General features: G+C 48.8%; 7 protein-coding genes across 7 annotated transcripts; 5 read left to right on the top strand and 2 right to left on the bottom strand.

Moving 5' to 3' along the window:
- Positions 1-489: 489 nt before the first annotated feature.
- rex3 (putative RNA exonuclease Rex3) lies at positions 490-2,403 on the top strand (the record flags this gene model as incomplete). The annotated part of the gene is made up of 1 exon (XM_040849206.1): positions 490-2,403. The coding sequence occupies one exon, from the start codon at positions 490-492 to the stop codon at positions 2,401-2,403; it is 1,914 nt and encodes a 637-aa protein (XP_040704794.1).
- Positions 2,404-2,776: 373 nt separating this feature from the next.
- On the bottom strand, positions 2,777-3,604 carry ASPSYDRAFT_66861 (60S ribosomal protein eL22; the record flags this gene model as incomplete). The annotated part of the gene is made up of 4 exons (XM_040850373.1): positions 2,777-2,977; positions 3,057-3,253; positions 3,331-3,369; positions 3,593-3,604. The coding sequence occupies 4 exons, from the start codon at positions 3,602-3,604 to the stop codon at positions 2,851-2,853; spliced, it is 375 nt and encodes a 124-aa protein (XP_040704793.1). The 3' UTR covers positions 2,777-2,850.
- A 1,458-nt stretch (positions 3,605-5,062) lies between these two features.
- ASPSYDRAFT_42823 (uncharacterized protein) lies at positions 5,063-5,922 on the top strand. Its single transcript, XM_040846535.1, has 2 exons — positions 5,063-5,264; positions 5,322-5,922. Exons 1-2 carry the CDS (start codon positions 5,198-5,200, stop codon positions 5,777-5,779), a joined length of 525 nt encoding a protein of 174 aa, XP_040704792.1. The 5' UTR covers positions 5,063-5,197; the 3' UTR covers positions 5,780-5,922.
- A 289-nt stretch (positions 5,923-6,211) lies between these two features.
- On the top strand, positions 6,212-7,134 carry ASPSYDRAFT_173918 (general stress protein). Its single transcript, XM_040843445.1, has 2 exons — positions 6,212-6,810; positions 6,886-7,134. Exons 1-2 carry the CDS (start codon positions 6,685-6,687, stop codon positions 7,000-7,002), a joined length of 243 nt encoding a protein of 80 aa, XP_040704791.1. The 5' UTR covers positions 6,212-6,684; the 3' UTR covers positions 7,003-7,134.
- A 696-nt stretch (positions 7,135-7,830) lies between these two features.
- ASPSYDRAFT_56413 (glutamine--tRNA ligase) lies at positions 7,831-9,943 on the top strand (the record flags this gene model as incomplete). The annotated part of the gene is made up of 7 exons (XM_040849205.1): positions 7,831-7,882; positions 7,917-8,178; positions 8,214-8,290; positions 8,351-8,795; positions 8,871-9,225; positions 9,273-9,505; positions 9,574-9,943. 7 exons carry the CDS (start codon positions 7,831-7,833, stop codon positions 9,941-9,943), a joined length of 1,794 nt encoding a protein of 597 aa, XP_040704790.1.
- Positions 9,944-10,037: 94 nt separating this feature from the next.
- ASPSYDRAFT_66858 (sterol methyltransferase) lies at positions 10,038-11,383 on the bottom strand (the record flags this gene model as incomplete). Its single annotated transcript, XM_040850372.1, has 3 exons — positions 11,073-11,383; positions 10,986-11,020; positions 10,038-10,866 (listed from the first exon to the last, which is right to left on the bottom strand). Exons 1-3 carry the CDS (start codon positions 11,274-11,276, stop codon positions 10,038-10,040), a joined length of 1,068 nt encoding a protein of 355 aa, XP_040704789.1. The 5' UTR covers positions 11,277-11,383.
- Positions 11,384-11,767: 384 nt separating this feature from the next.
- Positions 11,768-13,652, top strand: ASPSYDRAFT_42818 (uncharacterized protein). Its single transcript, XM_040846534.1, has 5 exons — positions 11,768-12,381; positions 12,455-12,569; positions 12,627-12,743; positions 12,805-13,127; positions 13,192-13,652. The coding sequence occupies exons 1-5, from the start codon at positions 11,775-11,777 to the stop codon at positions 13,425-13,427; spliced, it is 1,398 nt and encodes a 465-aa protein (XP_040704788.1). The 5' UTR covers positions 11,768-11,774; the 3' UTR covers positions 13,428-13,652.
- The last annotated feature ends 175 nt before the right edge of the window (positions 13,653-13,827 follow it).

The raw sequence follows: 13,827 nt of genomic DNA, 5'->3' as shown, positions 1-13,827 counted from the left end.
GAAGGATTCAAAATTTCTTCAGCTTTGTTTTGTCGACTGGAAGTTGTGAAGTGTAAGAGGGACAGATACTGAAATAGACACCATAGAGTTCAGGCATAAAGTTTGCACATTTTGCAACATCAGTGCATTGCTAGCGTGAGCTACGACTGCTTCTACTCTTTTCATTTCCATCAAAACCGCCAAACTCTATAAGATATCTAGTGCTATATATTACTATTAAGCCGTGCGACTCTTCCAAAAGATATTAACACAGTGCTGGCTGAGATTCCACCGGATAACATGCTTTCACACCAATAACTACGAACCGCCTCGGCTTCGGAGGTTAAGTGGTTTAACTGCTCGGCCCATTGGAAACCTCATATGGGTATCAAGTTTACTCGAGCGTCGAAGCCACAAATTATCAGCTTAGTTCTGTACGCTGTGGCTAGAGGAGCACCAAACGCCTGTTGAGCCAAGGTACCTTGGGCATCGCCTCACTTGTTCATCACCATGTTTGCGCCTCTTGGGTTGTTCAGAGATATCCCATGTCCGCAGGGTGAAGAATGCTCTCTTTTAGCTTGCATCTTCTCTCATCGCGACGTCAGCTCTCCTTCAACCATAGCTATCCAAAGCCAGCCATCAGAGCAGAAAGAGGCCGAACCGGCCCGCAAGAGGATCAAGTTAGAGTCTCTCCCCGAGCAGAAAGACACATCAAAAGACGGATTACCGGGTGTTTCTGGTAGCGGGAGAAGTATCCCCATCAAGAAGCCCGAATCTCCAGCTCAAAGGACTGAGAGTGCTCGACCCATCCCGCGAAAGCCTGTCATCTCGAAGACGACAGCACCTATCAAGCGCGAGGTATCTACTGCCGGAAATCCGGGGTCCAGCCTGCCAGCCAGACAGGCTCCAAAGGAGTCGTTGAACCCACGCATGCTCCCGAAGGCGCCCGCAACTTATAATGCACGCTCCGCTATCTTGAAAAAGTTACATGATACTTTGAAGTCCTTGAATGACAAGCTTGCGAAAGACAAGGAGCTCGAGGACAAGTGTCTGGTTTTAACCCCCGACGAGCTTATAACCATGGCTCTGGATGAGGAGGAAAAGGCGGCAAAGGAAAATCCGACTGTGTACTCGAATGTCGTTAAGCTTCGGATTGTGAAACTGTCTAAGCTGAGCAAGGAGGATTGGGCGAAAGAGCTCAAAGACTACCTCAATAAGAAATACTACAAAATCCAGCCATCACAGGCTCCGAAAGAGCCGGAGCCTTTGACGACCGGCCTGAGCGTCGGGGAGGAAATTGCAATTGCAAGCAGATTAATCACACCGCTGCAGGGATTGGAAAATTACGGTTATGTGACTAGAGCACCTACAGCGGAGGAAATCGAAGTTGCAAGGAAAGGCGCCGTCGAATCAAAGGGCTGGGAGAAGTGTGAACGATGCAGCGGCCGCTTTCAGGTATTTCCTGGTCGCCGCGAAGATGGTTCATTAACCACTGGAGGAACATGCACGCACCATCCCGGCAAGGCCTTCTACCCTCCGAAGAAGAAGACGGATCATGTAACTGGGGCCCGGGAGGCATATTTCACTTGCTGTAACGAGACACTAGGGCAGTCCTCGGGATGCACTAAAGGCGAGACTCATGTTTTCAAGGTCTCAGAAACGAAGCGACTCGCATCGATTCTTCAATTCGAAACAACACCCGAAAATCCAGACAAAACGCCTAAAAGCCCGATATGCTTCGATTGCGAAATGGGCTATACGACTCTCGGGCTGGAGCTCATCCGAATGACAGCGGTCAGTTGGCCCGAGGGCAAAAAGATCCTAGACGTACTCATCAGACCACTCGGTGAAGTCTTAGACTTGAACTCTCGATTCTCCGGCGTCTTTCCGGAGCATTACAACAAGGCTCTTCCATATAGCACTCAGAATTCTGCATCATCATTAGAAACGCCAACAGAAGGTTCACCATTACAGGTCGTCGATTCCCCTGCCACAGCTCGCGCATTACTCTTCACCTTCCTCCACCCAACCACACCCCTAATTGGCCACGCAATTGATAACGACCTAAACGCCTGCCGAATCATTCACCCTACAGTCATTGACACAGCCATCCTTTACCCTCACCCTGCCGGCGGGCTTCCTTACCGAATGAGTCTGAGAACCTTGGCAAAAAAACATCTAGACCGGGATATTCAGACCGGCGGGAATCGCGGGCACGATTCGAAGGAAGATGCGATTGCAACGGGGGATCTGGTTAGGGTTAAGGCCGCGGAGACGTGGAAGAACCTGAAGGCGAGGGGATGGGTAATGAGGGATGGAGAGCTTGTGGCGCCGCCAGGGCAAGAGGATATTTCTACATTTCCGCAGTTGAAGCTTGGGAGTGGAGCTGGAGCGAAGAGGTCCAGTGAGGCGGCGAATTCATAGACCGACCAAATTCATAGACCGACCAGAATCCGTGTTGTGGATTACGGTCCGATATGTATTTACATTCACACAAGTCATCTACGCTCGAATCAAGATGTCTGGTTTGGTGGTGGGTGTAGATTGGCTCCATTATTCATCTCTACCATTCATAACGTCATGAGTAGCCGAAGTAAGATATTCACACCGACGGGCTAAGTGTAACACCGGGTATAAAAGAGAAGAAAGACAAAACAGCCACCCTTCCAGGCTCGCCGCTGACTTTCCCCCTCAAGAATGTTTCCCCCAACACCGTCGATACCAGATAGAGCACACAAAAATCCATACCCAGTTCGGAACTGGATATACCGTCCGGACTTCTATCTTTCTTTTTTTTGCTGTTAGGTGGAAATGAATCCACCCCGTCCCCAGCTCACTCCATCACACCTTAGAAGAGAGAGTAGAAGAAATTTACTCCTCATCCTCATCGGCCTCCTCAGCAGCGACGTTGTAGAAGCGGAGCTCGTAAACGCCCTTGGAGGTCGAGACGACGCGCAGCCAGTCACGGAGCTGCTGCTTCTTGAGGTACTTCTTGGTCCTGTAGTGATATTATATTAGCATGGCATTCTTCTCCAAGTATTCAGGATGGAGCAGGGTTTCCGGGGTCGGGAACGTACAGGTACTTGAGGTAGCGACCAGAGAAGGGGATGTGAGCGACAACCTCAACCTTGCCATCGCCAACCTGGGAGATGACGACCTTGTCGCCGAGGTTTCCGACGCGGCCCTCAACCTTGATGCGGTCGTGGAGGAACTTCTCGAAAGCCGAGACATCGAAGATCTTGTCGTTGGCGGGCTGAGAAGCGTTGATGACGAACTGTAGAATGAATGTTAGCAAGCGTCCTTATTTAATAGATAACGGTTATGTATTTTAAGAAATTGGTAGTAACGTACCTTCTGGGTGACCTTCTGGGCCTTGCGACCACGGGCGACCTACTCAACCGAAGACAATTCAATTAGCCTACTGTTCCATTTGTCGAACCCCGATAGTGCGTGATGTCCTCGTTCGTATGTTTTCAGCCTCTCGTGCGCATTCCCTACCGTGGGCATTTCGGCCGTTGGTAATGGGCATGTAGCGACGAGGTGGGCAAACGAAGCGAGGACCATCACGGACACGCAGGGGGAACAGCAAAGCGGTTCAAGAATGGAAACATACAGCGGGAGCCATTGTGACTGAAAAGGGGGTGTATAAGGAGATGAGGAGTGAAAAGTCGTTGGTCGCAAAGAGGTGAGTATCCTGCGCCTTTTGTGGGTGTGAGGGAGGAAAAAGTTCGACGATGGAGCAGGCTGCGATGCCGAATCTGAGCCCTCCGTGGTGGGTTTGTCCCAATCGGGAAGCGGATTAGGGCCCAGCTTGTAGGGCAAAGTCCTGTGAAGAGCGGGCGGTCATGAGCCAATGAGAGGGGCTGAGAATCGACACTAGCGACTCGCTACGCACGGGCCCTCTCCCTGCGACTATAAATACTTCTTCCCGCCCGCGAACTTTAGAATTTTTTTTCTTTTCTTTTCCAGCTCTCTTTGCCTTTTGGCTTAGATCAAGTGTAGTATCTGTTCTTTTCAGTTTAATCTCTGAAAGTGTTCTAAGGAACACAACATTGATTAATCTTATTTTTGGTCTTCGTGGCGGGACCTCTGTGCTTGCGCATGTCCTGCCACACAGTGTCATCGGACTTACACTACCTCCGATTGACGCGAACTCCCTTTTTTTCATCAATACGGTCGGCTTGTCCGGTTGGTTGGAGAAGAATCGGTTGTTGACTTTCGTTTTGGGATGTATGGTGCTGTTGTGGACTAGCTATTATTTACGAATATATTAAATTATCCTACTGTCCCATAGTAATTTATATGGTCTGTCTTGTCCGGATATTTTGCACCGTAGAGCATTATTCCACCGCTCGCTGTTCTTGAAATGTTATCCTAAGTATGCATATCGCGTGGAAGAGGCTCTCTTTTCCCTTTATTATTCTCTTTCCTACGTCTTCTTTCTGAGCGATTGAAATTCGTACGAAGCCTTTTATTCAAAAAGATGATGCCCCTCGAATGCATCCTTACCACCCCTGCCTCTCCTACTGACACTCGGAAACCTGCCTCCATCGCCCCTGATATCCTCACTATAATACTGACAGCAGACACCATACAAATTGCATAAACAGCCCAACGAGCAAATTTCGACCGAGAGTTGGTCCGAAGCCATCAAAACCGGGCCCCAGATGGCAAAGACGGCGTCCGACGCGCGATTAGATTCGTAAAGAACATCCTGTCTATGCTACGCTTATCGCACTGGGGTCACTGGTTATCTTGATGCCATGGATGCTTGAGATTTTAGGGTCAGGCAACGAAGCAGCTGGAGCTAGTTCTACTCAACCTTAATCCTATTTGAGTCTTGTCTCTCTGCATCAGATGATACAGATGCCAGATGACCTGGATATTTCCAAAAGTGACAACTGAGAAGGGTCCAGGCCACTGCGACGTAGCCAATAGAGACTGCGGCGACAGAATGTCATGCATATCATGTAACCTCCTTAGAAGTGGCCACTAAACACCGGATCGAATCATGTTGGGATCACGCAAGTCAGAAGAAGCATTTCGATAGGTAAAGTTTCGTACCTCATGTGTTATCCGTCGCCAGACGTCAGAAAACTTTACAGCTGGGATAAGACCTCGAAGGTTCTTCAACTTTCCAGTCATTTATCATGGATTCAGCTTGCAACTACTTCAGTACATCAACTGTCTTGAGTTATATTAACAGCAGGGAGCCAATATGAATATCGCACTGGAAGTCGAGAACGATACGTCTATGTCCTTCGAAGGAAAGGACAGAAAAGCTGGTAGTAACAACCTCTCTAGATCATCGCCCTCGAAACTAACACAATCCTCTTTGGCAGAAACTAGAAACGGTCGCCCCGAGAATGGATCAGCTCCTGACGAAGACGAGACCGAGAGCGAAGTACCTGACGAACAGCCCGTTGGATTATTGCAGGTCTTCGACCAAGCCAACCCTGTGGCACCCGTTACCCGATCACCCTCTTGCTGGGAGCTTTCAGACCAACAAGCAGAGAATATGCTTTTTCCAGACACAAGCGAGGAAGAAGACCTCGAGGGCGAAAGTTTCGGGAAAAGGGAAGCCGCGCTTACAAGTGCATCGTCTTCCTCAACTTTGATCACACAGCCGGCATCTCGAGAAGCTGCTACCGCTTCTCGGAAAACCAGCAGTGTGAACATAGCTGAAGCTGCCGCGGTCGTTCAGGCCCAGAGGTCTAGCAATACCGAAGGCAGACGGCTGCGTATCGGGAGTCCGAAGTGGTACTTTACGTCGTCGTCGTCATCAAGTAGCGAGCGTTGATGCCATTTTAGTAGATAAAATAGAAGAAAGATGACAGAAGGCCAGCTTTTTGAAACAATATCGACCCTGGCTCGATTGTTTACTACACGTACTGACAGGCGAGAATGCATTCTTGATAGTATTCCTATTTTGGGAGTCCGAAGGTTTCTTGCATTTCTGGCGGTTGTTGACGGCTGCATGCACTTTTTGAAGTTTACTTTAGTTAATCATAACCTGAAATTTCAAGAAAGGTGATATTTCTGCAGTAGTTATGGCCATACTGCGCCGAGATCAGATTGTACCTTGCTCTAGTTTGATACAAGAATGATCGTCGGCAGCATCCGAGGAATACGCCCCGGATGCCATCATGCTTAAATCAACCATCGACCTGTCTAGCCAACTCCAGTAACTCTCAACAATAATCCAGTTTACCTCAGGGCCGCATCACAAACCACGCGACGACCCATCGAGTTATGTTGATTCTTGATTCCAAGTAAGGATGACGTGGATCGCCTAATCGGCCTAGACAAAGTCCACGTCGATCGAAACCATAGGACACAACGATGAGACTGTGAGTGATCAGAAATACAATGGGGGGATATGATTTGCCTCCCAAGTCACTACTCTCGCGGTCAACGAAGCTTCCCAAGGCCGGGACAGCAGGAGACTACCCATCTTTGCCACCCATACATCTTGACCTCACAAACCCACAATGACAAGACCATGATGCTGCCCTGACACACAGAGCAACTTTCCTAACCGAGATGACCTCACCCTCGACATCATGATCGCCGGCCTGGGTTTAAACCAGGATATATAAACGGCCCTGAACGTCTCCTCGTAAACACAATCATCCATTCCGAGCATAAACAAAGCCAAATAACAAGAACACCACCAGAACAATCCAACCCAAATAATATACCAAAATGGCCCACAACCAGAACCCCGGTAACTTCTCGAACCGCCCACAAGGCGAGGTCGAAGACATTGCCCGCAAGGGCGGCCAGCACAGCCACGCCGGTGGCTTCGCCAGCATGGACACCGACAAGCAGGTATGTACTTCTTATCTCCTTTGCTATGCATATCTTGTCTAATCGGCGTGGTGCTAACGTGGATCAAATTTACAGCGCGATATCGCGTCCCAGGGTGGCCAGGCTTCTGGTGGAAGCTTCCAACCCGGCGAGCAGCGTGCGAAGGAAGCTGGAAGGAAAGGTGGCAAGGCGACGGGGCATCCTGAGGAATAAACCTAAGCGGTTTGGACTGATGACTATAAATGACGTTTTTATGTCTATATGACTATCTTTGATCTACTACCTACCCGTCTGATTGCAGTATACGAGCAACGGAGAGGAATGGAATGAAATGAAATGAATATCAATTTCAGCTTTTGAGTGGTTTCCGATGAGTAGAATCTATAACAACCAGTAAATATGGATGGCCGGTTTCATTGACAAACTGGGCTTACGTTTAACGTCCAGTGTAGACCTCAGCTATTTATGACCTACCGATTTCTGGAGATGCTCCTTGTTACACAGGAGCCGGTGATTGTTGGCAGATTCAAGTTCATTGTAGAATAACATCATGTAATGGAGTATACCATCGTTTAGTGAAGGCCAGTAGTCTGTTTAATTGCGGTCCATTCTCGTGAGCTTGTAGGCTTGTAAGGAAAGAAGAGCGGCGATGAATGAAATTATGAAGGAGGATAATTTTCTGTTTGATATTGGTGTTGTTTGTTAACCGCGCGGCAATGATACAAGGTTGTGCTGCTGGCAGTAACTGGCGTCCATTTGTCGAATGCACCTTTGGCTGCGGGACCCCAGCCGAGACGAAGTATTATAGTCAGCCAATAAAACCCCAAGTTGCCTCTACCAATTCTTTAATAACGAGGGGTGTGTTATGATTTAGTTAAAAGAAGAGCATTTGACCCACTTTTGACTCATGATTCTCTCACCCTCCTACTACCTACTTCACCACCTGACAACAAAGAACTACACAGTTATAAAACTTTCCAGACCCCTCTATAGCCAAGTTAATTTATTTCTCCCTGAAATAATATCCTCTGTTTATCGTGTATGCTGCTATCTGAAAATGGAGCCATCCAAGAACAACAAACCAGCCGCTGCGGTTGAGCCCAGAAGTCAAGCGCCGGCGCGTAAAGATAATGTTCCTGACGACCCAAAGGCCATGTTCAAGGCTGGGTTTCTTGCTGATGTCTATAACTTGAACCGGGCTGAGAAGGTTGTCACCCGCTTTCCGCCCGAACCAAATGGTTTCCTTCACCTGGGACACAGTAAAGCCATCGCAATCAACTTCGGATTCGCACAATATCATGGGGGCATTTGCTATCTTCGATATGACGATACAAACCCCGCTAAGGAAGAGGAGAAGTATTTCACTGCTATCGCGGACATGATTCAATGGTTGAGTTCGAGCCCGTCAAAGTCACCTATTCGAGTGACTATTTTGATCGCCTGTACGAACTCGCGGAAGATCTTATTAAGAAAGACGGTGCCTATGTTTGTCATTGCTCTAGTGTGTCACTGTCCAGCATCCATGCTTTTTGATTGCTACTAATGATATGTCTTATTTCAGAAAGCAAGATCTCTCTCCAACGCGGTGGTCGCAAAGGTACCACCCCTCGCTATGCTTGCCCTCACCGCGATCGGCCTTCTGAAGAGTCTCTNGTGGAATTCAGAGCCATGCGAGACGGCAAGTATGCGCCCAAAGAGGCCACGCTTCGTATGAAGCAGGACCTAGAGTCGGCGAATCCCCAAATGTGGGACTTGGCTGCTTATCGTGTCATTCAGCCTCGGAATGGTGGTGACGGTGACGAGGGCAACGCCGAACAGAACTTGGGTATCCATCATCGCACTGGAGACAAGTGGAGGATCTATCCAACCTACGACTTCACGCATTTCCTTGTTGATAGCTCTGAAGAGATCACGCATTCGCTTTGTACGACTGAGTTTGAGCTCTCAAGGGTTTCGTATAATTGGCTTTGCGATAAGTTGGGAGTCTACCAGCCTATGCAAAGAGAGTAAGTAGTACCCTGGATTCTATCGCCGGATAGAGCATGGGGTTGACTCTATTTCTTGTTCTTACTGCTCTATAGATTTGGGCGCCTTAACTTGGCTGGCACAGTCCTGTTCAAGCGGAAGATCATGGACCTAATCTCGAACGGACATGTTCACGGTTGGGATGATCCTCGTCTATACACGCTCATTGCTCTGAAACGTCGAGGTATTCCGCCTGGCGCTATTCTTTCCTTTGTCAATGGGCTTGGTGTTTCGAAGGCGACAACCACTATAGATATCAAGCGGTTTGAGCAAAGTGTAAGACAGTACTTGGAACGCACCGTGCCACGCTTGATGGTCGTTCCTGATCCTATCCCTGTGGTGATCGAAAATCTCCCTGAAGACCATCTGGAAATGGTGGAAGTGCCGTTTTCGAAAGACCCCGAATTTGGTGTATGTACCCCTCAAACTATATCGCGATTCAGTGCTCACAAGTATAGGTCCACACTGTCCCGTTCACCGGGACGGTCTATATTGACCGATCTGACTTCCAGGAGACTGCCAGCAAAGATTTCTTCCGGCTAGCTCCTGGCAAAGCAGTCGGCTTGCTGAAGGTGCCGTATCCCATAACGGCAACCAGTTTCGAGAAAGACCCGACCACTGGGCTTGTAACGTCAATACGCGCTCACTACGACAAGCCTGAGGATGATGCCACGTTCAAAAAGCCCAAGGCGTACGTTCATCTGTCGAAAGCCAGATTTTAGTCTTTTCAAATACAAAGCTAACTGAGCCTTTCATTAGCTACATACACTGGGTTGCAGGTTGCCCATCTCTGAACAGTCCTATCAAGGCTTCTGTTCGCGTCTACGATCCCCTCTTCACAGTTAGCAATCCGGACTCGCACCCTGATGATTTCCTTTCCGTTGTCAACCCCAACTCTGAGAAAGACTCCTCGAACGCAATGGTTCAAGTGGGTCTCCAGGAAATTATTCGTAGGGCCCCGTGGCCCAACTTCAAAGGAGAGCAAACGTTGGACAGCGCGGCAGCGCCTCCAGAGAGTGTTCGGTTTCAAGGGATGCGCGTGGGGTATTTCTGCTTGGACCGCGACAGCACAGATGACAAAGTTGTGCTAAATCGGATAGTGACTCTAAAGGAGGATCCGAAGAAATGATGATACCTGGGCAGCCGCTGCTTTTTCCAATAATATTACCTTATAATACAAATAAAATATTAATTTCAAATAAGTCACCAACCTGCTTTCACCATTATTGTGTTGATTTCCTTCCCAGCATCAAATACATAGGAGTAAAAAGATCCTTCTGGCCACCCTCAACCAAACTATCACCGGCCAAAGACAAGCTGTCGGCAACTGCCTGAGTCCCTCTGGGCAGGATGCGTGCTGCTTCTAAAGTTCTGGTCATATAGTGTGTAACAGTGCGCCCCCAACTACTCATAGGAGCATAGGTAACGATATCGGAAAGGCTTCGAACGTCCCTGATAGAGAAAGAGAGAGGATGATACCACGGCGCCACGGCTGGCCGATGTGCCAGATTCTCATGGTGGATCAGCTCGAATCCGGCACGTTTCATAGCGCTGAGCCCCTGGGATACTGTGAATAACTTGGCAATTCCATTCCCCTGTTGAATCCCAAGGGAAACCCTGCGATGTTCGGGGTTGTTTTCATCAAACTTGTCCGTCAGAAGCCACTCGTAAACCCCAAAGACAGCCCCGGGCTTCAACACGCGGAATATCTCGCTGTACACGGCATCCAGGGTTGGAGCGTGGAGGGTTGCTTCAATGGCATATGCGGCATCAAAGGTATTGTCCGCAAAGTCCATTTGGACAAAGTTGCCCTTCACAAAGGAGACCTTGTGCGCAAGACCGGCTTGTTTTGTATAGTGCGTTGCTTTCTGGATCTGATAGTCGCTGTTGTTGAGACCGGTGATTGTTGCGTCGGTGAACTTGGCGATCTCACGGGCAGGGCCACCGAGGCCACACCCGGCGTCCAGGACCGTCATGTCTTCTTTAATGCCGATCCGATGTGCGAGGTAATGCTCATGGCGGGCAATTGCCTGCAGAAAGGGCTCATCATAACTAAAATCGACAGAAGTGCAGTGATTTACACCAGCCATACTCGTAGAAGTCTGTTGCCAGGTTGTAGAAGCTTCCAGTTGTTAATATCCTGCTTCATGATATGGGGGTGATTCACGTACAGCTTGACCATGGTTGAATACTCTTCTTGTCGTCTCTATATGTGACCATTAGTCTTGATGATCTGCCAGGCAAGGGGGATCACTCACATCTCCTGTACACATCTCATCATCTTCAGCAACGTCTTTCCCAAAGTACTTGAAGTAGTTATCCAGTACGACCTTGTGTGTTTTGAAATCCTTTCTCATAGCAAACAGGCCCTGCGCGGACACTGAGGTGCCGTGAAGCTGTTTGCAGAGCGCCGCATCCTGCTCCAACTTCCTCTGCTCGTCTGTAGGGATATCCAATATCATACTGTTCTCTCACCGATAATATGCGAACCAAGAACTGATAATGTTAGAGGACTGCAAAAAGGATTCACGCGATTTCGCGTCTCTAATCCACTTTAAATACATGTAGCATGCGGTTGCTAAGGGGTTGATGCTACGGTAATTGGCATCCAGCATATCTTCTACTAAATGTGGCTTAAACGCTAATGCAGATCACCGCGACGATACTTCAATGACACCTCAATGACGGCCATGAGATCGATCCAGCTTGTCATGTATGATACGTTGAGTAGGCTTCCTTGCGTGCTCCCTTGCATGGACCACCAGTTCGTGCATGGACCACGTCGCATATCAGAATCGACAGCAAGATCCATGGGCCGATGGCTCCACTCCTCTGTTTGCATCGAGATTGTACCTGTTCCTCCAGAAAAGCAGGGCCCTCGGGATACAAAAGCTGAAAATGTGTCTAGGGTTGGAACTGCCCTCTTCCTATTATTCTCTACCCTCCATTCTTGATGCGCCATGAGTTCCACTCTCTCGTATGTCCGCCCGCAGGGGAAGGCAGCAAAAGAAATCCATCTGCAAGGCTTCAAGGCAGAGAAAGATGCGTTCTGGGGCCGAAGACGCAGCATCGCGCCAATTTCTGGCGCGCTGAGTGCGATTGCTCTTCTGATTGCCACGCCGTCGGTTGTGATCGCGTCTTGCGTGGCCATTGAGCATTTCGATGGGAGCGTCTTGGACATGCTATCTATGCTGTGGCGGACTGGGATTGTGGCCTTCGTCTGCCGCTATTTCCCAAGCCCAACAATAGACACCTTTGTTGTGTATGTTGGCTGGATTGCGGTCCAGGCATTCCTACATACAGTGCTCCCCGGAAAGTCCTATACAGGACAGGCGACTCCGGGAGGGAATGTGCTGGTGTATAAGATCAATGGCCTCACCACCAGCATTGTCATGGCCATGGCTTTCGTAATGTCTGGAGTGGCCGGGATAGTGGATTTGGCCTGCATTGCGAAAGCATGGCCAGGGTTTCTCCTTGCTGCGACTATTTACGGATATCTGGTCACCATGGTCATGTATCTAAAGGCTTGTTTCGCTCCATCCTATGAACAGGATACGAGGTTCAGCGGTAGGCCAGCACTTCCCAATCCTGGATACTATGCAAACTAACATTTTGGTTTTCTTTTTACTTCTCGTAACAGGGTCTGCTATCCATGACTTCTTCAGCGGTTGTGAGTTGAACCCCCGCTGGGGCCCTGACTGGGATATCAAGCTGTTCCATATTGGGAGGCCTGGAATGGCTGGGTGGCTGATGATGTACGACCTTCTTGCGCACTTATGGAATGTTAAACCCAAGCTGACTATTTCTAAAAGTGACATATCCTTCGCTGCGCTGCAGGCGCAGCTGCACGGCTCGATTTCAAACAGCATGATCGTTGTTCTTCTGCTCCATGGCGTTTACATTGTCGATTTCTTCTGGAACGAGTCCTGGTATGGCTTGCAGGTGATACCTATAAGGGGGTGAACTTGGCTAATAAGGATATTCACCTAGGTATCTCCGGACGATTGACATCCACCATGACCACTTCGGATTCTATCTCGCTTGGGGCTCAGCCGTGTGGCTTCCCGTGGTGTATTCAATCCACGCCCAATTCCTAGCGTACCACCCTATCCATATTTCCTCCGGGAATGGAATCCTCATCCTGGCACTGGGGATAGTAGGATATGTCATCTTCAGATCAGCCAACAACCAAAAGCTCCGCGTTCGTCTGACAGACGGTAACTGCATGACATTCGGCAGGATGGCGGAGGTCATTCGGAGCTCATACAAGACTTCCGACGGAGTCACCCATAAATCTCTCCTTCTGTGCTCAGGTACGTCTTCCACTTGTCTGATCTGCTCCGACTAATAGATATTAATTCATTATTATGGTGATAGGTTGGTGGGGGTATGCACGCCACGCAAACTACACGGGTGATATCTTGATGGCATTTGCCTTCTGCGCACCCTGCGGAACAACCCATTTATTGCCCTGGACGTATTTTATCTATCTAACGCTTCTTCTTATCAACCGGTGTTTCCGAGATGAGGCGCGGTGCCGCGCGAAATACGGCGAGGATTGGAAGAAGTATTGCCAGAGGGTGAAATGGAGGTTTTGCCCTGGGGTGTTTTAAATAGGCTTGTGCTAGTGAATTACGCTACTACAGCTTATCTTGAATTGGCACTATATCTCGGGTTTATGATCAGTGACTAGTCTGCTTTCCCAAGATGATATCTTATTGTGTATGTCAGAGCCTTCTGCATGTGATTTTGTTCTCCTGGCATTCATGATTTTAGATTTGCTTCTTTTGAAAATGGCATGTAACATTACCAATCTGACTTGTGTGTGGAGAATCGTGGACATATACGATTGACGTCTCATGTGGTCTTCCGCAGCAGCAATATGTTCTAGGCCTCTGTTAGGATCCCAGTGTAACATTCTAGGGCATGTTACATGTTGACCGGATTTGTAAAATGGAGAACGGTCAGAGGAATATATACCTGCAGGCGCTTGTTCATCATCATCCCCCCTCC

This window comes from Aspergillus sydowii (assembly GCF_001890705.1).
Source record: "Aspergillus sydowii CBS 593.65 unplaced genomic scaffold ASPSYscaffold_3, whole genome shotgun sequence".
Lineage (NCBI taxonomy): Eukaryota > Fungi > Ascomycota > Eurotiomycetes > Eurotiales > Aspergillaceae > Aspergillus > Aspergillus sydowii.
The sequence above is the reverse complement of the archived record's forward strand: the minus strand, read 5'-3'. Positions and strand labels throughout refer to the sequence as shown.